The 22681-nt window shown below is 38.1% G+C and overlaps 1 protein-coding gene across 1 annotated transcript; it reads right to left on the bottom strand.

The window, feature by feature from the left end:
- Positions 1–1189: 1189 nt before the first annotated feature.
- On the bottom strand, positions 1190–18030 carry LOC119499713 (coiled-coil domain-containing protein 138-like). The gene is made up of 15 exons (XM_037788867.1): positions 17812–18030; positions 16373–16412; positions 16050–16164; positions 15862–15962; positions 15335–15498; positions 14871–15008; positions 14444–14563; positions 13705–13782; positions 13359–13478; positions 12501–12653; positions 12227–12343; positions 9943–10156; positions 6324–6497; positions 3633–3771; positions 1190–1788 (listed from the first exon to the last, which is right to left on the bottom strand). The coding sequence occupies exons 1-15, from the start codon at positions 17890–17892 to the stop codon at positions 1662–1664; spliced, it is 1881 nt and encodes a 626-aa protein (XP_037644795.1). The 5' UTR covers positions 17893–18030; the 3' UTR covers positions 1190–1661.
- Between the last annotated feature and the right edge of the window lie 4651 nt (positions 18031–22681).

The following is a 22681-nucleotide window of genomic DNA, read 5'->3' as shown; positions in this document are numbered from 1 at the left end:
GCTAAACATAGGACGGATGACCCAGAGGCTTCCAAACTGAAAGAGAAAATGTGTTTTTTAAAAATAAACACAGTGACTTTACTTCAGTGGTTCAACTTGCTTTAAGGATGCAAGATGCTGTAAATTCGTCCAATTCCAAAACTGATATTTTCCATTGTAGTTTCACTATACAAGATTTAGTTTTGCATGTGTCTACTTTTCCATTAATTTAACTACTTTAACTGTAATGCTTGGTGCAGATGCTGACAGTTTTCAAGTGTCTGCAATAACTCAAGGAATTATTTTAACAAAAACATCTAAAGCAGCTCTCATATACTTTGGCAGAACATTTCATTTCGAACATCTTTGTTCTTGAATGTTTTCTTGAGCAAGTGGTTTAAAGCCTCCGGATGGACGGTCACATTATTCCCTTTTTAGATTGGATTGATTTGATTTATTGCTAAATGCTACGGTTATTTCTGACATTTTATAAAACCAAGCAATTCATTAATTAATCAAAAACATAATTGACGGATGAACTGATCGTGACAATCGTTGGCTGCAGCTCTAAATCAAACACAATAATGAAAATCCGAATATATAAAAGATGAATGCATATCTATGTGAAAACTGAGTAAAATGTTACAAACTAAAATCATAGAAAGCTTTGCCTTTTCGTTTCATCAATCTCTACTGAAATAGGTGAAAGAGAATTCTATTTAAAGTCTCAATTTCTTATTTGAAATTAAATTGCTTACTATCAGTAAATCTGTTCAAATCATGTATAGACGCATCAATTAAATTTAGGGGCCTCACATAGACAACCAATGTACAAGTATACTGTATTCTACAATACATATGTGACACAATATCCAACAAATCTTTCATCAAACTCATCATCTCCTAACCCTGACCTGAACACCGTTTCACACAATAACTAATATGAAGTTAATTTAGGAATTCAAACACTGTACGGGCCTTAAAAAAATTGGATGCATCCTTTTCAAATTCAGGCCAGCGAATCACTTCCGAGTAAAACATCAGCTGTAATTGTTCCAGTCCGTCCAATATCCTCCATCAACTAACACCACCGGTGTGTCCCATACTGAGACCATTAATCCCATCAACCCACCCATGCGCTGAAACAAATAAGACAAGTTTATACAAAACATATGGATTTCAGCATTACATACGCAGTCCAATCTCAATGTCCTTCAGTTCCTTTTGTTTATTGTCATTAAAAAGCTTCACAGTCACAGCCTCTCTTCCTCTGAGCACATCAGACACCCATTAAGGCCACTGGCAAGCATGACACCCGTTTTCATCACAGAAAGAAGAAAGAATACAAGACGAGACATCAGATTAGCATTGTGGAACAGAAAAACACGGGTCACAAAGTGCAAACCGTACACAACACTAAAAAAGTACTTCTGACAGACATAAGAACTTCAAAAACATATCACTAAATAAATAAAGAATGTGCGTCTGCATATTATTTGAGGTAGAGCGAGATGGAGGATTGAAGTTATTTATTAGTGTTTGAGCAGACATGAAAGACCGAGCTACGTACTGAAGTACTGAAACACAGGGCAAGTTATCTTTATCTTAACCGGGAAGTCTGAATTGTTAAAGAGGCCTTTAATCAAGCATGAAGCAGAGAAACATGTGAGTGAGTGTGTGTGTTATTTGAGGTTGTGGAGGATAGACCTGAAGTTGAGGCAGAGGAAGGTGTGTGTGTGGTTGGCGTTGTGATTGAGTTCTTGTATTTGGAGGTGGAGGGAGGACAGTTCAAACAGACGGCGGTTCTTCCTGGACAAAACCAAAGAAATACACAACAACCCGTCAGTCCAAAGACATTCATTGAAACATTTTCCTGTGAGTCAGTCACACTTCAGTATTTGACAAGTATACAACAGCTGTAATATCTTTGGCTGGATTTTCATCAAAGAAATACACAACAACCCGTCAGTCCAAAGAAATTCAATGTAACATAGTCCCGTCAGTCAGTCACAATCCAGTACTAGACCTGTACTACAGCTGTATTACTAGTTATCTTAGGAGGGTTTACACTGTTTGGTTGACCAGGCCAAGAATGACGTCTAAAAGTTATATATAAAAACACTTGATATTGATATAATAAAAATATTGAGTATCACGATATTGTGTTCTGTGATACTGTATCGATTCTCAAAAACACTATTGATTTTTAATGTAGCAGTTTACATGCAAATATGAACCCAGTCAATACTTTTCATTTCACTATTTCATTTGCAAAGAAATGGGCACTCAGTGTACGTGCACTCTCAAAGTAGCGCTAAGTGTGTTAAAACTATGCCAGTTTTCCTAAAATTAGATTTAAAAAAATATATCACCTTGCTTACAGTATTGCGATATATCGCAATTTATTGAATCGTAACCCCTGTATCATGATATGTATCGTATCGCCAGATTCTTGCCCGTACACAGTCCTAATGACCAGTTGAGTAGGTTAGTGAACACACGCTTGACCTATTGAGTCCAGAAAATACACACTACTAAACTCCATATGTGGAGGCACTGGAAGAAAAGTCAGGGATCACTAAAATGATTAGGATTCATCGTCCACGAATCATGAATGTCTGTACAAAATTCCGTATTGATGCATCATATTCACATAGTTTTTGAGATATTTAAGTCTGGACCAAAGAGGTCGACCGTACGATCCACCGACCAACATTCCCATCACTACAGCCGCATGCATGGTTAAAAATTTTGAGAAACTGTGAAGGTGTGGATTTAATATTGTTTCAGCACACACAAAGATCAACTAAATACATGACCACCACAATAACTTGATTTAGACAACCTTGTGGCTATAATAGACCCAATAATCCTGTGGTACGCTATTAATGGGCCACAATATAAATATGAGTGGTCAATGAGATGATCAACAGGGTAGGAAATGAAAAAAACATCATGGTACTAGGGGTGTTGCGATATACCAGTATTGACCGTTATATTTAAAAAATGCAATATGGATATCAAGTTACTCGACACACATGATAATATTGTGTAAATAATCCAGTGCCTCTTAAATGGTTACAGACTCTCCCTCCACTTCCCTACACTCGTATTTTGAGTGTAATTCATTTGCCAAAAAGGAGACAAAACACATAGTAAACAAAGTTAAAGATGAATTTGACTGATAGCATTATATTATTATTTTTTAAATTTTCAATAGATATCGTAATAACATTGTTATCGTGAATTCTTTTGGCCACGATAATCATATAGTGAAAATCTGATATTGTGACAGCCCTACATGCTACAAAAAAATTATATTAATGTTTTCATACATTCCTCTAATCTTTGCTTTTAATAGAGGTAATGTAAATCTTTACTTTTAGGAGTCACAAGCCAAAACGTTTTGGAACCACTGTAATGGTTTAAATGTCATTGCCTATCCTTGAGAAAAGGAAGAGAAATAGTTTGACTCTGGACCCGGGTTGAGTATTTGTCAGATAAAGATCAGTCTGTGCAACACATAAAGGAAATGATGAGAGTGCGTACGGTTGCATTTGTCCGAGCATGCAGGAATTTACTATCCATGATCAGAGACAAGCTAATCCTTGTTCAGTGTGTGATGTTATCAGTATGGAGATGAGTGTGTCTACCTGATGTTAGAGAGCTTCTGTAGAAGGATGGAGAGCTTCTCCAGCGTTGGGAGCTCAAGACGAGGGTTTTTAAGAAGCTGGGAGGCCGTCCGGAAAAACTCCTCACAGCTACATGCCTCCAGGAAGGGATTCAAGTAGCCTACAGGCACACAAACACAAGCAAAGCAAAGAAAGAAGGATATTATAAAAAACAATTTCTGTAATAAACACCACATTTTTATTGTCAAAACTTCTAAGGAGATGGAAATTATCAACTTCAGATTTGCATAGAAATGAAAACTACATGGAGGCACAAACAAACCGTGACAACACTTTAGCGATCAAACCGAGTTAGACAGGGACGCAGATGCTGGTCAGAGAGGATTGTATGATTGTATGTGGAAGGGCTTCCATATTGTCACTATTAAATGTGACCTTCCATTCATCAAACCATAACCTCACACAGGGAGATGAAACAGAGTAAGGACAACAACATCCATCCACGCAGATGGGAGCTGCACATTTTTTAATAAAAGCAAATGTGGACCTCATGGAGTCCTAAAATTAGTCGAGTCCTAGTAAACAAACATTTGTTTCTGCTAAAGTCACATTCCTGCTCCTATTAAAACTAACTCTCCACTGTCTTCGACCACGCACAAGGGTGAGGGAATACAATATGAGACACAGAGGGACTTTTTTTTTGGCTGGTGCAGAGGTTCTTGCTGGCATCAAATCACAGCAGAGGATTGGACGGGGAAGAATAGGATCAGGTTCAGATGAGAAAGGATAAGACGGGTAGAATCTGATAATATGAGAAGGATAAAGTAAGAAAGGATAGGTTGGTCAGTCTTTTTCCAGCAAAAGCATCACCTCACCTCAAGGTTATACAACTACTGAATAATAAGTAATTCATGTTACTGACATGTCCTTGAATTATTCATTTTCTTGCTGATTTTGGATCTTCCAAGCTCCGGGATTGTTTTTTGACTGGTGAATATTTAGTGTAATGTCTGCTGATAGTGGCTGGACAATATGGTTGACAGCAAAACTATGTATCTGTAGCTGAACATAATCCTTCAGTCCCAAAATAATGTTAGAGGTTGTCAGAGGTGTAGGGCTGATGATTTCGGCTCTAAAAAGAGGACACAAAAGCTGTAGTCATATCTGCATCTATTGGATTATAATTATTAGTATGCACTAATATCTTATAATCTGTTTCAGTGGCACTGATATAGTATCTTATTAAGACCAGAGGAACAAATGTTTGCAGCACCTCGGCCCACACTGTCCAGTCTTCTGGTTGGTCTTTATCCTTTTAAGATGTGCTACATTCTACACTTGTGTTACGACACGGATACAGATGGAGACAGACACACACACAGAAATACAGACACATTCCTCTTGGGTTTGATGGTTGACAACATAAGTGCTGCGGGACAAATCAAATAGTATAAGAAACAAGGGTAAAAAGTCCTTATCTAAAGTAGTTTAACCAGGTCAGGGAGGGTATTTTTAACTGCAACACCATGAAAACATACAACAGCAAACACTTCTCTACAGAAGGAAAGAACACATACACACACACACACTCACCAAGTAGGTTCATATGTGACCATGGAAGTTTAATATACTGCATGAAACAGTTTGGCAGTAAATGCACCCACTGTTTACCAGACATCAGTCAAAGCTAGTAAAACACTGTTACGGAGTGTGTTTGTGTATATCTGTGTGCTGAAGTGGCCAAATGCATTTTGTGATCCATGAATGTGCTAAATGTGTTGCGCAACTGGTGTGACTGAACTTTATACGAGCAGCCAAGGACACAGACGTCCTGTATGTGTGTGTGTGTGTTTTGTGTACAACTTGACCTTTTTGTTTGGTTTTGTTTTACTGGCAACCTTCAGGTGCAAACCTTTCTCCCCCTATACTCACCCCTTTCCAGTCTCTCCTCATTACTGCTTGTAAAAACACAATAATTAGCAAGTCTTGCTAGACTTACAGTCCCCTTGAAACACACACCTATATGTACACACGGTCACGCAGCTCCGGCCCCAGTCACCTCCAGCATATGTGTCTGCTGCATATTACTGTAGCATACAGCAGTCTTAAATGATGCGGCTCATAACCCAGCCGAACTCGCCCCTTCCATAGAAACACACTGCAGCTGTGCTCTCCCCTCGTCCACCTCTGTCAAGTCTTTTGTCTTTCTATAAAAAGAGCCAGGAGGTGGTGGACGTCCAACGTTTTATGACAACTTCTAAATCTTTTGCCTGACCAGTGCTTATGATTGATGTGAGCTCAGACAAACCCTTACTTTCACATGTGGTTTTTACGTGGGGATGATATGGAGTGATCCTGCAGGAGGAGCTGGTATAAATTAAAGTTAATAGTGATAGTAAAGACAGTCTATAAATCTGGGCTAGAAGAATGATCACAGCAGCTTTCGAGGTCACGTCAACCACAGACGATTTCCCAGGCAAAGAGATTTGTAAATTTGTTTTAAAAAGTCTTGAGGTCACCAGTGAGGTGCTGGGCAGGCTACACATACATACTTATTAATTTAACAATAACGTACAACAGTTGTGCCGTCCGCTGTTGCTCCAAAATGTTAATTAGTTGCTAAAGTAGTGTCGATATTGTGTAGTTCCCAACTTCGTAACTAAATGTTGGATGAGTTGTACACTTATAGTCATCTGACACATGTCTACTTACGGGACTGTTCAGTTAGCTGCACGAGGATGTCTACAGGTGTGTGCCGACCTCCACGGCCAGCCCGAAGCATCGCCAGCAGCACACACACTCCTCCGTAGTGGATGAAAAGGCCTCGGCTCTCCTCAGACATCAGCTCGGTACGGAGACTGTCCAGAGCCTGGGCCAGCACATCAGCTGCAGACAGGATAGAAAGAGACATATACTGTATACATACATACAGAGATACTTGATTCAGTTTTAAATTGAGTTTTTAATTCATTTCAGTCTTACATTTTGTCAGTTTTAGACCGAAACGGTTGTCCATGAAAAAGCTACGGTAAGTCATAAAGTGCTAGGATAAGAATACACGCCAAATTATGTAATTTATATTACAAACAATTGGTTATTGATTATCGATTAATCTGCTGATTATTTTATCAACTAATCAATTAACTGCTGGGTCTATAAAACATCAGACAAGAATGAAAAAATGTCCATCACAGTATCCCAGAGCCCATGGTGACATCATTACATTTCTTGTTTTGTCGGACCACTAGATCAAAATATCGAAACATATTCAATTTACTATAATGTCAGACCAAAATATGTGATTCTCACTGTTAAGTACCTGGAACCACCAAACTTAAAAACATGAAATTATTAATTGATTATCAAAACAGTTGTTGATTATTTTTCTTTCGATCAACTAATCGATTAATCAGCTAATCGTTGCAGCTCTAATCTCATTTTTGTACAATAAAGTCTTTTTAGCAACGGGATACGTGTCTTCTATCTACCTTTCCTCATCTTATCCCCAGCTGGGTTTCCTTTCTTTCTCACAGTCTATCTTTGTACTTTGGCCTAATACTTGCCATTCTTCTGCAGTCACTTTTCAAGTCCAGAACCCATTTTATCTGATAAATTCACGATCTGTGATCACCTCAAATAGTTCTGAGAGATGTCTGAAGTTCTAAGAAAATCCTTTTCAAATGTTCAAAAGTGCTGGATTTATACAACCTGACATGGGATAAAAGCTTCCTTTTTTTATTCTGGACTGACTTTGGTTAGCTCTGTCTCAGAATAGTACCTATATACCAAAATCCCAGCATGTATGAGGGGGAAGAAACTCCTCTCCATTATGCTCAATCTGGTTTCACGTCAATCCAGAGAAGGGGAGAAAGCGAACCTGGTAAGCAGATTGACAGAATAGAGTCTCTATAGAGACGTACCGATGGAGGCCTCCAGCATTACGAGCAGATGGAAGGTCAGTCCAGAGGAGAGTTTCATAAAACATGTCTGGATATACGCAGTACCCACTGAATGCACTAAGATTTATACTGTGGAAGGCCAGGGAGCAAAATTTAGATGCAGCTACAAGCTCTTTATCCTTCTCAAATATTTGTATCAGAACCAGACTAAGAGCCTGAAGCCACGCTGGCGGCTCTGTGAGGCTAATGCTCTTTGTAAAGAAAACAAAATTGTAAGATAGACATAAGCAGAGGTCCAGAGATTGTTTGGGGCAGATGAGAGTTTTCAGATATGTGGTTACAAACCAAAGCATTGGAGAAATAAAAATGTTAACCTGATGATGAAAGTCAGGGGATCACCAAGGTTATTACAATTCATCCTTTGAGGAGCATGAATTTCTGCCTCCGTTTAACAGACATTCATCCAATATTTTTGGAGATAATTCACTTAGAACCAAAAATGTCAATTTGTCAAGACAAGTCAAAAACATCAACCTCTTGTTGGCACAGAAATGTCAGGGGATCACTAAAGTCATTAGGTATAACCCTGTGGGATCCATGTATGTATGGTCAAAATTTCATGGCTATCCATTCAATAGTTGAGATATTTCAGTCTGGACTACAGTGATGGACTGACTGACGTTGTCATCACTTGTGCCACAGTGCTAGTGTGGCTAGAAAACCTGTGTATGCCCTGATAAGCTGATCTGATTAACAACATTCAAACCTTCCCCTGGCCAGCAGTGTTTAATAGATGGCGTACACAAACAGGACAGTGCAATAAAGTACATTTCAGCTTTGGTCATCTCTCCTTTGCACACAAAATGAAATATGTACTTGCATTAGCAGTGAAATGTGAAGTAAGAGGTTTACACAGCATGCAAAGTATGTGTGAGAACACAACACTCAGTTACATGTTTTAACACCCTGCTGTTTCTATGGATTCACACCTACACAGGTGGGGTGCTAGCACAGTCGGAAATGATAAATAACACTTTTACAATATTTAGCACGTATTTATCACATTTTCTACAGCAGGTCAGGTTAGGATTCTGACTAGCAACTTAAATTAGGCTGCCATGACATCACTATACCATGGAAGGCATTAGGCAAACAACCACAACTACAGTGAGTTCCTTCCCTTTCCTTTTTTTCAGAATCAGATTTTTGATTAATTAAATCATTATTACTAAACATGTGTTAAGTGTAATCTGCAATTTTTCACGTTATTTCAAATGTCTCCTCATTATCCAGAATAACTCTTCTTTCTATTATCTGTTTCCTTTGTGAAGCCAACATGATTTAATGACAGCATGGGAGAGCACATTCATTTTCCAAAAATGCCTCTTTTCCCTTTTATGAATTTTGAATTTACAGTATACACATATAATTGCATATATAAAAGTATCTACATCACAAACTGATCGTAAACACTATTAATCAATTTGTAACCGTTCTCATTTCTACTTGACTACGGTCTTCTTTTAGCAAAAAAATGTTTTTCTGTCAATCATTTAAATTCAGTCTGTGATGCCAGCCGTAGATAAATTACATAAGTCAGAGTTCAGTTGTTTCTCTACACGTGAGATTGAACATGTGGCATGTTGGAGATTCAGATCTCATCTTTGCAGCTATTGTGACAGTAAAATTCTCCTTGGAAAGATAGTAAATAATAGGGAGGTGTAATAAATTAATTGTAAATAACAATATAACTAATATACCAACGTGGAATCAACTAAGGTTCACAGCTTTTTGATTCTAGTGCTTAATCAATTTAGGCATTTAATTGATTAGTTGATCAACAGAAAATAAATCGGCAACTTTTGATCATTGATAAACGCTTTGTCATTTAACAAGCAAAAAATGATTTGCTGGTTCCTGTTTCTCAAATGTGAAGATTTATTGCTTTTCTCAATTTTATATTTTTGTAAAATGAGCATCTTTGGGTTTTGGACTGTTGGTCGGAGAAAACTAAAATTTTAGTAAAGCTGCAGCAAATAATCAATTCGTTGTCAATTAATTGCAAACTATTTTGATAATCGATAAATTGATTTCAGTAATAAAGAAAAAGTCAAAATTCTCTGATTCCAGCTTCTTAAATGTGAATATGGTCTGGTTTCTTTACTCCTCTATGACTGAATATCTTTGAGTTGTGGGCAAAACAAGACATTTGAGGACGTCATCTTGGGCTTTGGGAAACATTGATTGACATTTTTCCCCATTTAATAGATCACAACTATCGATTCATTGAGAAAATAATTGACAGATTAATCAACAATGAAATTCATTATTCTAACCCTGCTATTCTGCTTTGTGTCCATAATTTAAATAAAATATAATATAAAATATAATGCTTAAGATACAGTATGTGTATGTGTGTTCAGTATTGTTACCTTGTGTGACAGTGCGGAGGAGGATGAGGGTGGAGAGGATGCGTGTCTGAGGACAGGGGCTGCGGTAAAGAGGCCAGCTCCTGCAGGGTCCACCAGCAGCCCCACTGCAGGACTTGGGCAGGTCTGGATCTTCAGCCTGGTGCACCGTTAACTGGGCCGGGGGCTTTGATACTTCCTCTCCTATCCGCCGCAGAGTAGCAGATAGTGCTACATGCTGTGCAGACACACACAAACACACACTGGTCATTGCACAGAATTCATGACTGTGCGTGCACTCGGTTACTTTTGTTATATAAAATAGGAATGATATTGCCAACAGTGATCAAACGTCAGTGTAGAAAACACAAGCTCAGCCTGACAGGGAGCCAGCAGGCTTCTACTCAGATGACTTCAAATATCTAATGAAGCTAATAAATCAGTGCAGCAAACTACAGCTACTATCCAAGATTCATTTCCAGAGAAGTGAAGTTTTCAAACTCACTACATCCCTCTCTCTCTGTCTACTACTCCCTCTCCCAAAAGTCTCCATCAGCTCCACAGGGACCCAAGATTTTAAGTTATCTCCTTTCATGCATTCTGGCCCAATAGTGGTTGCTTTTGTCTTAAAAAGTGAGCACATATTGCAACAATAAGGGAGCATGTGATTCCAGTTGAACATCAAGCATGTCACTGAGCAGATATGACATGTCATGGTCTGACAAACAAACATATGGGGGCTAAGCTCCCTGCAGCAGGACTGGGGAAGAGGACTGAAGCTTGGAAGTTGGAGGCTGTTGGAGGGTAGAGAACTGGGGGGACAGGGGCAGGGGATGAAGGCTGGAAGATAGCTCATAGTTGGGATTGGGAGGTTGGACAATGAGCTAAAGGTTAGAGTTAAGACCTTCTAATAAGATAAGCCTAAAACGTGCGATTCCTCCTTCTACTAGAAACAGCTGATGTAGTTTTTGTCACGGGGACTCTCGAGGGGCTCATGGCCCTTATCAAAGCTACAAAGACAGGGACAGCCTGTTCTTATGTCTAGACTCTGTTCAACACACAGTCAGGCAGACAGGCAGGGGACTTCAGATAACCACGCTTCACATCCGAACACAAGATGGAACTCGACAGGACCTCCAAACATTAAAGCCCACCGTGCTGTGAAGGGAGATGTAGCGATAAAGTGGATATCCCCGGCTTGAAGTGGATGTGTACCTCTCTGATGTGTAGCTATGTCTTCAGGGAAAACTGTGTGTCGTGTTTGGTTTCCGCTGCAGTGATGTTGTGAAAGTGACCCAGCAGCTTTTTTGTAGAAGAACATTCAGCTTTTGCAAGGCCAAATAACCAATAACTAAGGAAGGTGCAGGCCTCAGAATTAACAGGCTTTTGTTGTTATAAAATGTAATGTCACTCCCCTGTGGTGCTGCTTTTTGACAGCCCAGATAATCTATTACATAAGAAAGTGGATATCCAGATAACAGTTTTTTTTCCAGGAATAAAGTGGCTTTCTTTTCGATTGACGCTCCCTCTGGCTGACAAGTTGCATACTGTCAAAATGCTTTAGCCTAACTTACAGAAATAGTATAGTTAGCCTTAAACTTACATTTGGACAAAATGCTTGCTGCAGACGTTGGCATACTGAGTGTCGGGATCCCACAGTTTCCCCATTCTTCCTGCTGATGCCTCACTTTTGTCTTCTTAAAGGCTCAGTTTTTTGGTTCGGCAGCTTATAAAAACTGATCTCTGGGTTCTTTACCCTGTTGGTAGTGCATCCCACCCACACAACAGCTTTTAGGCATTCTTCTGTTGTTTGATAGCAGATGGAATTGGCAAGGAGGCACCTTCACGCAATACAAAGTCAAGTGAGAGCTATGAATCATTTTCCTCTCCGGTGTGGGCGGGACTTGATTGCGTTCTGTCTCTGTTGTAGGTGATGTGGCTCGTTCATAGTAGCTACTCGCTGAAGGTATTTTATGAAATAGAACAGTGACGGACGGTGCTGCGATTTTGCCGTAGTGACCGCAGACAGAACTGCAGGTCACGTGACACCATCTGGCGTACAATTGACTTTTAGGCACACAGTCAATACAAAAGAAATGTCCGTCAAGCCACATACATCACACATATTGCTCTTTGAATTGTCACAATTCCAACCATATGCCCGGCTCCTCAAATCCAGATTTTCTTTGGTTAAAATCTGTAAAACCTATGACATGTTTTTATTGTAGTCATACTGTTTGTTCTTTGATGCATCCTATAACTACTAGCTGCAGCAGCCTAGTTTACCCACAGTAATCATTATTTTTACCTGTGTACTGCTGTCCATGTGTCTCAAAGCCCAGTGGATGAGGCGAAGAAGGTTGAGGAGGAGGTCCGTTTCTGACTGAGGAGTGTGATGAAGCTGATCTGCTAATAACGGCAGCACCTAAGGAAGCAAAGATAATTTATGACTTTGATTGCTATAAAAATGATCAGTGTGTCTTGATCTAATGCTCTTTTGTGGTCAGGACACCAGAATGTGCATGGAAATACAGTTGTAATCAAATTCAGAGATCACAGTGAAGCTACAGTGAACACGCCACCTTTAGGCATCTCTCGTTGAGTACGACCTCTGGAGGCAGACACTGGCTGACACCTTTCCCTTCGTTTCCTGCTACTGTTGAGAACGTCTGTCCATCGAGTACCCAGTCTAGTAGAAGGGCCAGGAGCTTTACTGGGTTGGGACTGGAGCTGCCCTGAGGGAAAATATAAAAGGGTTAAATTACATTGCTAAAGCAGTCATCTGAAACTTACTTTCTCACCAAACGGTGACTTTAGTCAGCTGTTATTTTAATTAGATCTTCATCATATGTCACACATATTGATCTGGATTCTATAATATGTCCTGCATGGAGTCACAATGAGCACCTAAGGGTTTAAAGATTCAAAGAAACGTAACAAGAAGTTATGACTATATCTGTTTTGAAGTTCCTGCATGGAGAAGTGTGAACATTACATCAAGACTGTGATTTCACTGGAGAGCCTGAAGGTGTTCATCTAACTGTAGAAAAAGTATGGTAATGGTATGAAAGTTTGTTTCAGTCAATGTTCTCCTTGACTGAAACAAACATCACCCTCGAAGTGCAGCTGTATCCACTGAGCTCGGAGCTTAACTGTATCCACTGAATATTAATCTACTGATATTAATCTATCAACAACAGTGATGATAACAAAATCAGTCAGCCGGGAGGATGAGTGTGGTTTGTGGAGAAGGACTGTGTGGTACTGTTTCCAGCTTGGATATGTGTAAATTAGTTTTAATGTGTGTCTCATGCTAAACGATTGGCACAGTATTTGACCAACAAATAAAGTAATTAAGTCTTAATTAGAGTAAATCCTACTGATTGGCAGCACATCCCACTGTAACACAACCACACACACACACACAGTTGTTGAACTACCTTGGTGCTGGGTTTTGCAGAGGCAGCAGTTTTCTCCTTTTTGGATGGTTTAACACACTCTGTGCTCTTAACGCTCACTTTTTGACAGCCTCTCGATGCTATGCTGAGCTCATATTTCCTCTGAAAAGAAATCAATGGATAACCAAACTTAAACCACACATATTAGACATAAAAAAAATATGTACCTTCAACAATTTGCACGCTACAAGAAATAAATGCTTTTATATGATTTTTAGGGTGGACAGGGTTTAATCAGATTGAATGTTAGAAATTAAAGTGCTTTCCATAGCAAACTGCCTTGACTCTAGTTATAAAAAAATCTGTGCATTAGTTAATATGTTCTTACCTGTAGGTTCTCAAGTCGAGCCTGCACCCTCTTGGATTGGCTGTCCAACGTTTTATTCTTTTCGCTGATCTCATTCAACTGTTGATTTAAAAGCACTGAATGTCAATATGTTATTCAAAACCACAGTCTAGAAAAACATCCCTTTATTTGTTTCATTCTGTGCATAAATCAGACCACTTTTTGAAGCATTTTTTAAGCAAGGAGGGCTTTATTAAAAAGCAACAAAAACACTTCCAAACAGACAGTGATACCAAGAAAACAATGCAGACTCAGTGATTTTACATCACTGTTCAGTGTTATGTCATAGCGCCCTCCTGTGGTCAAAGGTACTAACTGTTCGGTACGAGCCTCCTACTCCTCTACCCATAATGAAGTGAAGATTTAATCACTTTGGTCATCTTATTTTTGAAGAAACAAAATTCCATTAAAACATTGTCTAGTTCTTGGCACATTAAGTTGATATCAGGACTGGTTGCTGTAGACTCCACTGTGGATATTACTCTCAAAAAAAAATATAAAGCACTTCATGTTCAGCCCTACAGATCAGAAAGGTTTTAATCAGATGAAAAAACTTGTGAAAAGTCTGTAAATTTGTTTCCTTGAAATGTTTGCATTTTGTGGGTATCTTAAAGGTTTGATAAAGTCCTAAAACAATCTAAAATGATTTGACTCAAGGGCTGAAATGTTGCGGTGTCTTAAATGAACAGACAATCATGGTTTGTATGTGGCCATTTCTAACCTGTATCTTCATGTTATCATTCAGCTCCTTGATGGTGTCAAAGCTGGACTTGAGCCTCCTGTTCTCCTTGGTCCTCTCTCGAAGAAGATCCTGCAGCTGGCTCACCTCTTGCTGGTGTTTCTGACGACACAAACATACACGTTCACACATAATGAACTGTGCAGCCACACCAACAATGCTGGAACACTTAAGAGGTACATTACACTGACTTCAGTTTGTTATTCAAATTCTATAATAGTGAGTCAAAGGCAAGGATGTCTCATTAGTTTTAATGCCTGTTGCCTCGACTCTTCTCTCCTCGAGTCTCTTCCTTGCCTCCTCCGCTTGCATCTCCTGTGGGAGGGACTAAGGCGGGAGAAGAGGAGGCGATGAAAGGAATTGAGGATGTACAAACTGGGAAATGGGAATGGCCTTATGCGTGTCTGACCTCCTTTACAGCTGGTATGCGAATGTGTAGCATCTCCTCCAGCCCGGCCAGCTTCCCAACAGCCTCCTCCCGTTGCTTCAGCCTCCTCTCTCGCTCCTGCAGCTCCTTCTCCCACTGCTGCTGGCTCTGTCGCTCTGCCTGTATACACAAATATATTGATATTACTATACTTTATATACTTTATAACATTCCTTCTCCAATCCAAACTAACCTTTGAATCTAAAACTCAAAACTCCTCTTCACAATCTCAAGTATGGGAAAATGCAAATACACAGGCACCCTTGTATCATAATATTCTCTGCATTTAAGTAGGTGTATCGTGCTGTACACACACACACACACACATCTGTAAGTACCCTCTAATAACACACAAGGAAACATACACCTAGTCACTCTCTCTGTTTTGTATTTCTCACATCTGGATTTACTGATAAACCGTCATTACAATGATTCTGCTCTCTCACCTTTAGTTGTTCATAGATGGTCATCATCTCCTGGTACACCTTTACTAGCACTAAGGAAGAGGAACGGCACGAGTCAGGGCGTTGGCAAGCTCTCTGCAACTCCCCGTCGGTCTCAGTTTCGTGAGACCCAGGGCTATCATCCAAACAGGAAGGCAAGGTCACATCTGGACAAATAGAGGTATAATAGAGGTAAGACCAAGGCTAGCTCATTATCTGTCTATAACAGAGGCTGTAAGGAGAAGTCAGAAATGTCAGCAATAACAGGAAAGTAAGTAAATCAATTGAAATATGAAATGCAAGGACTAAATCACTGAAGGTTATTTTATGATTCATTATCTTGTCAAGTCATTCATTTTAATACTGCAATCATATAAATGTGACTATACTTCAAAGGATTTTCTTCAGGAAGTATTAACCCTGAAATTATTTCAGCATCTGCTACTTTGGATTTGCTATAAACGTGGTCAGTTCTTCTACTCAGAAAGCACAAACACTGGTGACTGGAATCATCACTCTGACACACGCACCTGTTTCTGAAAGCAGCACCTGGGAGTCCTGAAATGGGCCAGCTATAGAGTCCCCACTCAGGTCCTCATTACTGCCGTGCAGACCACGATCACTGTCAAACCTTAAGAAAGACAGCAACACGTTTTCATCGAGGCATAATACTCATACACAAATGTGAAAATGGTATTTGAAATCTCATTAGACTTACTGGTCAGGATGGTTGGTAACGGCTTTGAACAGCTCATGTAAAGCTCTGCTGTAGCATCTCAACTCTTTGCTTGGCCGTTTGGATCTGTTGGCCAACATGAGCCTTCGTAAAGACCCTAAAATATTGAACACAAAGCAATGTAAGGCATTTTAGGTAAGGGTGTAGAAAATATCGATACACATGAGTATCAAAATATTATGTTTTGCGATACTGTATCAATTCTCCAAAACGCTGTATCAATTTTTAATTAACCTTTTAAAAGTCAGACGGCCCGCCAGCTACAACCCGTGGTTATCTGAGCATCTGAAGTGAAGTGGACTTACCATCACTGGTTCCTGAGATAATGTCTTCGGGAGGTGGCAACTAAAAATCAGGAAAATCGACATGTTTTAGTGCAAAGTAGCAACGATTTTTCTAATTGTGTTCTGCGTGAGGATGTCACAACTGTGATCAATTATGTGTCAAGTAATGTTGACTTTTCTGTCATAGCTGGTAGACCACAGATTTAAAGGTCCCATATGGTAAAAAGTGAGATTTTCATGTCTTTTATATTATCAAGCAGGTTTAAGTGCTATATAAATACTGTTAAACTATCAAAACGCTCAATACACGGAGAAATACACACAGCCCGTATTCAGTAATTGTGCATTTTGAAACAAGCCGTCAGAATTTCTGTCCATTTGTGATGTCACAAATATAAAATATATATAGATTATTACACGGTTTTAAACAAACATTCTAAATGTGTCCCAGTATCTGCCTTTAAATATGCACTATCCGCAACCATCTTGGACTCTAACCACTGGTGCACTTTACACTTACTTACACTATACATCCTATATACCACTTTATAGACTGCACACATGTACATATTACATTTATTTATTGCACATACTACATTTATTTATTGACGGACTGCATACACTATGTTCACCCATTCACTCTGTATCTTTTATATCTCTATTATTGTTTTTATAATTTTTGTATACCTTTACCTCTCCCGTGTTTCACTCTGTTTGCTGATGCTGCTGCTTTGACACCTGAATTTCCCTCCGGGGATTAATAAAGGTTCATTTTATCTTATCTAAACTAGGTAAGATGGCCTTCAGCTATTCCTGCTCCCTTTTCCTGGAATACACTGCAAGGGAAGTTGAAACTGGGAAATCTGATTACTGAATTTAAAACATTAATGAAAGACCTAGAAGCAGAGTCAATCAGGAGCTGTCTGTGTTTCTGAATATTTTCACTTTAACGTTGGCTTCAAACACTTGATTTTAATGTGTTTTGCATGATTATTATGCTATGTATTTATTTTGCATTTGTTTTATGTTGTGGTGTCTGAAACTTTAATGTATGTTTAAATGCTGCTGTCTTGGCCAGGTCTCTCTTGCAAAAGAGATTCTTAATCTCAATGAGTACTACCTGGTTAAATAAAGGTTAAATAAATAGAAAAATAAAAAATTACATTGCAATTTCGTTGAAATGCGCTAAAACGCGCTAAAACGGAGCGTTTCAGACAGAGGGTAAATACAGGTATATTCAGGCAGACAGTATGAGGAAAATAATGTTTGTTTTTTAACATTACAGCAGGTAAACATGTTCTAGTAGAAACACAAAATACAAGTATGAAGCTGAAAATGAGCTGATATGGGACCTTTAACCTGTACAGGTGTGTTGACATGACAACAAGCGAGCAGAGCAACAGCTCTGTAACCATGAAGCTACCAAAACGAGCTGAAGAGACTTAAAGTTGAACTCAAACCTTTGTCCTCCTCTCCAGATATTTCCTCTTCAGCCTCTCAGCTGTATTCTCCACGTCGGTGTCATTAAACAGCAGGTTCATAGCTGAAGTTACAGCAGCTGAACTATCGATACACTGCAGGTCTGAGTCAAGAATCACAACAAAGCAGTACACTTCCGGTCAATATTTTCAAAGTAAAACCAGTTTCATGAATATGAATGGTTATTTTTGCTATATGATATGTATTATTTTGAAATTCCAATCTAATTTCCGGTATCACTCTACGTAATTACGTAACTTGACGTAACCTTTGTTGGTTGAAACAAAACGTGGAGACAAAACAGAATCTGAATTTAGCGGATAAATGATCATGTGATGTTGAAGGCTTTTCTTTACCCGCAGGTAGCGCCCTCTAGCGGAGGGAGGAGCGATATACTGCACAGATTTACAGTAGGCATACTTATATTAATTATCTAGAGCACATCTAGGGCCACATTGAGGGAAAAAACATCTGAGATTTACAGAATAAAGTTGTAATATTACAAGAAAAAAGTCATAATATTACGAAAATAAAGTCATAACTCTACAAGAAAAAAAGCCGTAATATTAAGAGAATAAAGTCATAACTTAACGAGAAAAAAATAATTACTACTTTATAATATGACTATTCTCATATTACGACTTTTTTTCTCGTAAATTTATGACTTTATTCTCATAATATTACGACTTTTTTCTCTTAAACTTCTGACTTTATTCTCATATTACAACTTTTTTTCTCGTAAACCTATGACTTTATTTTCACATTACTTTTTTATCGTAAAATCATGTCTTTATTTTTCGTAATATTATGACTTTTTTCTCTTAAATTTATGACTTTATTCTCATATTACAACTTTTTTTCTCATAAACTTATGACTATTATCATTATATAATAAGACTTTTTTTTCTCGTAAACCTATGACTTTCTTTTCATTATATTACTTTTTTCTCGTAAACTCATGACTTTATTCTCGTAATATGACTTTTTTTTCATAATGAAATCTCAGATTAATTTTTTTCCTCAATGTGGCCCTAATAATCCGTCATACCATAGACCTACAACAATGATAAATAAAAAATGAAAATGTAAACAACAATAGTTATTCATTTCCATTTTTTAAAAGATCCACAGGGAGCCACTGGAGAGTGGTCTAGTGGTCTAGATGAAACATTGGCAGGTAAACGGTTCCCAAACCAGTTGAATATGATAAAGATTGGAACAAAATAAATAATATTTGCAATTGGCAGGCTAAAAAAAAAAAAAAAAAAACCAAACAAAAAAACTGTTGTTCTTGGGTATTAAAACAATTTCAGTTTTTTTCAATTGTTATATTTCATACTTTTTGTATTTTTTCTTTTATCTCAACAATGTTCTGAATAAAGCCTACTGTAAATACTGTAGTTTATAATGTATGTGCATTCATGCAGTGTTGATCTGTGTATTTAAAATCACATGTGTTTGCTGCCCTCTGGTGGTGACAATAAAGAACTGCTAAATTAGTAAAGTGGCGTCAATGCAGACATTATAGCATACTCCCACATCCGGTAAATAATTTCAAAATAAAACTGTCAACATACATAGAGGTGTAGTTACTCGTGGCCACGGCGGGAGGGCAGTGTATACTCACTTCAATTCAAACCTGAACTGGGCTGAATATTATAAATGAACAACTTTCATCTCATTTCAGTTTTAAAGTCCTGAGGTAAAATATTTATTTTTCTCAGGCTGATGAATGGATGAATGGAGTTGCCTTCTGCACACAAGATATTTATTAATTAAATAAATATTAAATTATATTTTACCAACAACACTCAGTAAAATGTTGTTCTCTACAACTCTTCTTAATTTATCAAATTGATTACATTTAATAATTTATGAAATTAGTGGTATTATAGGGAATAATTATGTTTTGTTCTTTGTTTTTAAAATCAGGAGTGCTTGCTGCCCTCTGGTGGTGACAACAAGGAACTGCTAAATTAGTAAAAGTAGCATCAATGCAGACATTATAACATAAATACACTTCCGGTAAATCATTTCAGAATAAAACCTTTCTGCAGTAGGGCAGTGTATAGTCAATGAGGAAAAATTATGATAGGCAATGATTGGCCATAAGCAATAATAACATGACAAACACAATATTTAGTGTAATTATTTAATGTTATACAAAGTGTTTTATTAGGGATTTTTTGTACACAAAGAAAAAGAAACACAACATCCCAATAAATTGCAGCATACAATTCATCAAGTAAGCATCAATGCAGTTAACACATTACACTTCCTGGAAATGTACACTTTTAACACATTACATGATGCAGGCCTGTACATTGTTTTATAACAAAGTATACATGAGAAATACAGATAATATTGAGAACATAAATGTATTGATACCTATAAAGAATATAATACATATTGATAACTATTATTCCTACTAAAGTCTGCAATGGTGCCACCTTGACAAATTCTATGATGCTGTTGAACAGGAACACACTGGACTTGACTTAATGATATGAGCAACAGAATGAGAAGTAGTCAGCAGGTTCTGTTTATGCAGAGCAATTTATTTTCAGAGGCAGATTTTTTTTTATTATTTCTTGCTTGCCTCTGTATGTGTGTGGTTTCAGCTCTGCAACGAGAGAGCAAACTCATTAACAATCAATCTAAACATCAGATATGGTGCCATAATAAGGAAAATTAAAGCATTAAAGAAGTAAAGTACTCACAGCATGCACACATCATGTTGGAGGTCAAAAAGAAGAACAAATGGAGGAAGGCAGCATTTTCATAAGTGGAAGTGATTACACCTGAGGGGAGCGTCTGTTTTAACCTGCCTGCCTCAGTTGAGGTCATATGATCTCTTTGTAACCACTGGAGGGCACTAAAACTCATATTTATAAATACAGAGGTTAAGTATATTAATATCAAGGTATATATTTTAAGCATTATCAGTTCCTGACCTCAATGTTGATGCTAGGAAATGTTAATCTGTGTATTTAAACTTTTAGAGATTATAGCATACACACATTTACGGTAAATAATTTCAAAATAAAACTTCCCCGCAAGAGGGCAGTGTATAGTCATGGCATTATATACAGCTTTATATACAATAAATAATACTAACATTACAAGTACGCAATATTTAGTGTGATTATTTAATGTTATGAAAAGTGTTTATTTAGGGATTATTTTGTACACATAAAGGAAAAGAAGCATCCCAATAGTGTTTTCCTTTGTATTTCCCATATTGTGTTGACAAGAAGATGAAAGGGATTAACAATACATCACTGCTGATAAATCTAAGGTTAAAGGCAAAACAAAATGTTCGCTGGTTGTACAAAGCAAAGAGATGACCTGTACAAGAATATTACAGAACTGCTGAAATCACAACAACAATCATTTTGAATTATTAAAAAAATACAGCAGTTCCTTAGTAATAAATTGGAATGCTCTAATAACACTATTATACATTTTAAAATACTGTACTGCAAACTCTCTGCCAGCTCATTTATCAATAATACGGGCACATTCTGAGGCGCTACAGGGATAAAATGAGGATATGAAAGTGAGTCTTTGTTAGGGATATCCTCAGATTAACCTTGCTGCTCCCTGAGTCCCTCTCTTGCCCACAGCGTAGCGTTTAACCATTATGTTTGGCAAGCAGTGCCAAGTTTGCTCTAGACTTGAATAGTCTACAACTAGGCTTTAAGATTAATGCCCTCTTTCTCTGTTTGGCTAATTAGCAGCCAATGCCATTAATACACATTCTCATAATTCAATCACTTTGTCCCTGCAGGCTTTCGCTGATGTTGAGAGAAATTAGCCGGCAAGAATACCGAACACTGATCTTCATTAGAGGGCTATTTGCTTTGTCCACTTTATATGGAAATTACTGTTCTGTTATGTTAATTGGTCACATAAGTTCCTCAGTCAAGGCTTTGCTGTCCACTTGTGTCAAAAGGAGACAGCGTTGGATCATCAGCGGTGCATTAAGTGTGTAGGTTTTGTTATGTTAGAATCATGATCAGGTCAGAGGTTAGGGTAAGAGTTAAATTTACAGTCAAGGTTAAGGTTAAAGGTCAAGTAGCCAGTATTGTGTTTTTGTGTATGTGTAAAAGTGTAATACGTGTAGCTCTGCACACTACTGTATGTGATGTCTATCCTGTTGTTCTGCAGCCACATACTGTACCTGAAACAGCACTCAGGGACAGAGACAGCATGCAGAGATATAAAGAGCAGACATGGCATTTTTTAAATCTAAAATGCACCCGTGTCTCCGTTTTACCACTTTGTAATTTGACAAAAGCAATCCACAGCTAATGATGAGATAATTGGGGGTTGTCACTGAACAGTGGGACATTCATATCAAGTGCAATTCCCCTCTTTATTGTAGCAGAGTTTAAAGACCCTGTTTTTAGCATGCAGCTCAAATTAATTATTGTGATCGTCTGTGTACTGTATGTGTGTGTCTGTGTGTGTGTGTGTGTAGAAACGGGTACACATTCAGCCCAGTCTAAAGGGATGTGGCCAGCAGTTATCGTCTGCACCTTCTGTTTTCTCACAAACATCCCAAACATATGAGCCGGCCCAGGGGAAGACACAACTAGACAAAAGCAATCAAGCCCTATCATTGAATTAACAACATATTGCTATGTTGTATTGCAAAAGCAATTATCCCCTGTCTCGTGATACAAAGCCATGCACATACACATGCAAGCGCTCTCACACTCAATTAAAGTGGTGATGGCAGCTCTCTGCTGTGAAAATGATTGCATTTCAATTGGCATGACTCCTTGAGTCCACAGAGCAGTATTATGTATGCTAATGCAAGCTGTAAAGACGGATTTGGGGTTCAGG

The sequence above is a fragment of the Sebastes umbrosus genome, chromosome 13 (genome assembly GCF_015220745.1).
Source record: "Sebastes umbrosus isolate fSebUmb1 chromosome 13, fSebUmb1.pri, whole genome shotgun sequence".
Lineage (NCBI taxonomy): Eukaryota > Metazoa > Chordata > Actinopteri > Perciformes > Sebastidae > Sebastes > Sebastes umbrosus.
The sequence above is the reverse complement of the archived record's forward strand: the minus strand, read 5'-3'. Positions and strand labels throughout refer to the sequence as shown.

Bases quoted from the DNA above. Each gene is read 5' to 3' on its own strand.
- LOC119499713 (XM_037788867.1), bottom strand. From the start codon at position 17,892: ATGAACCTGCTGTTTAATGACACCGACGTGGAGAATACAGCTGAGAGG. The intron at 14,564-14,870 runs GTCAGACACGCA...TTGTGTCGTCAG, and splicing joins GCATACCAGCTGTAAAGGAG to AAACACCAGCAAGAGGTGAG. The intron at 13,479-13,704 runs GTAAGAACATAT...ATTTCTTTTCAG, and splicing joins CTCGACTTGAGAACCTACAG to AGGAAATATGAGCTCAGCAT.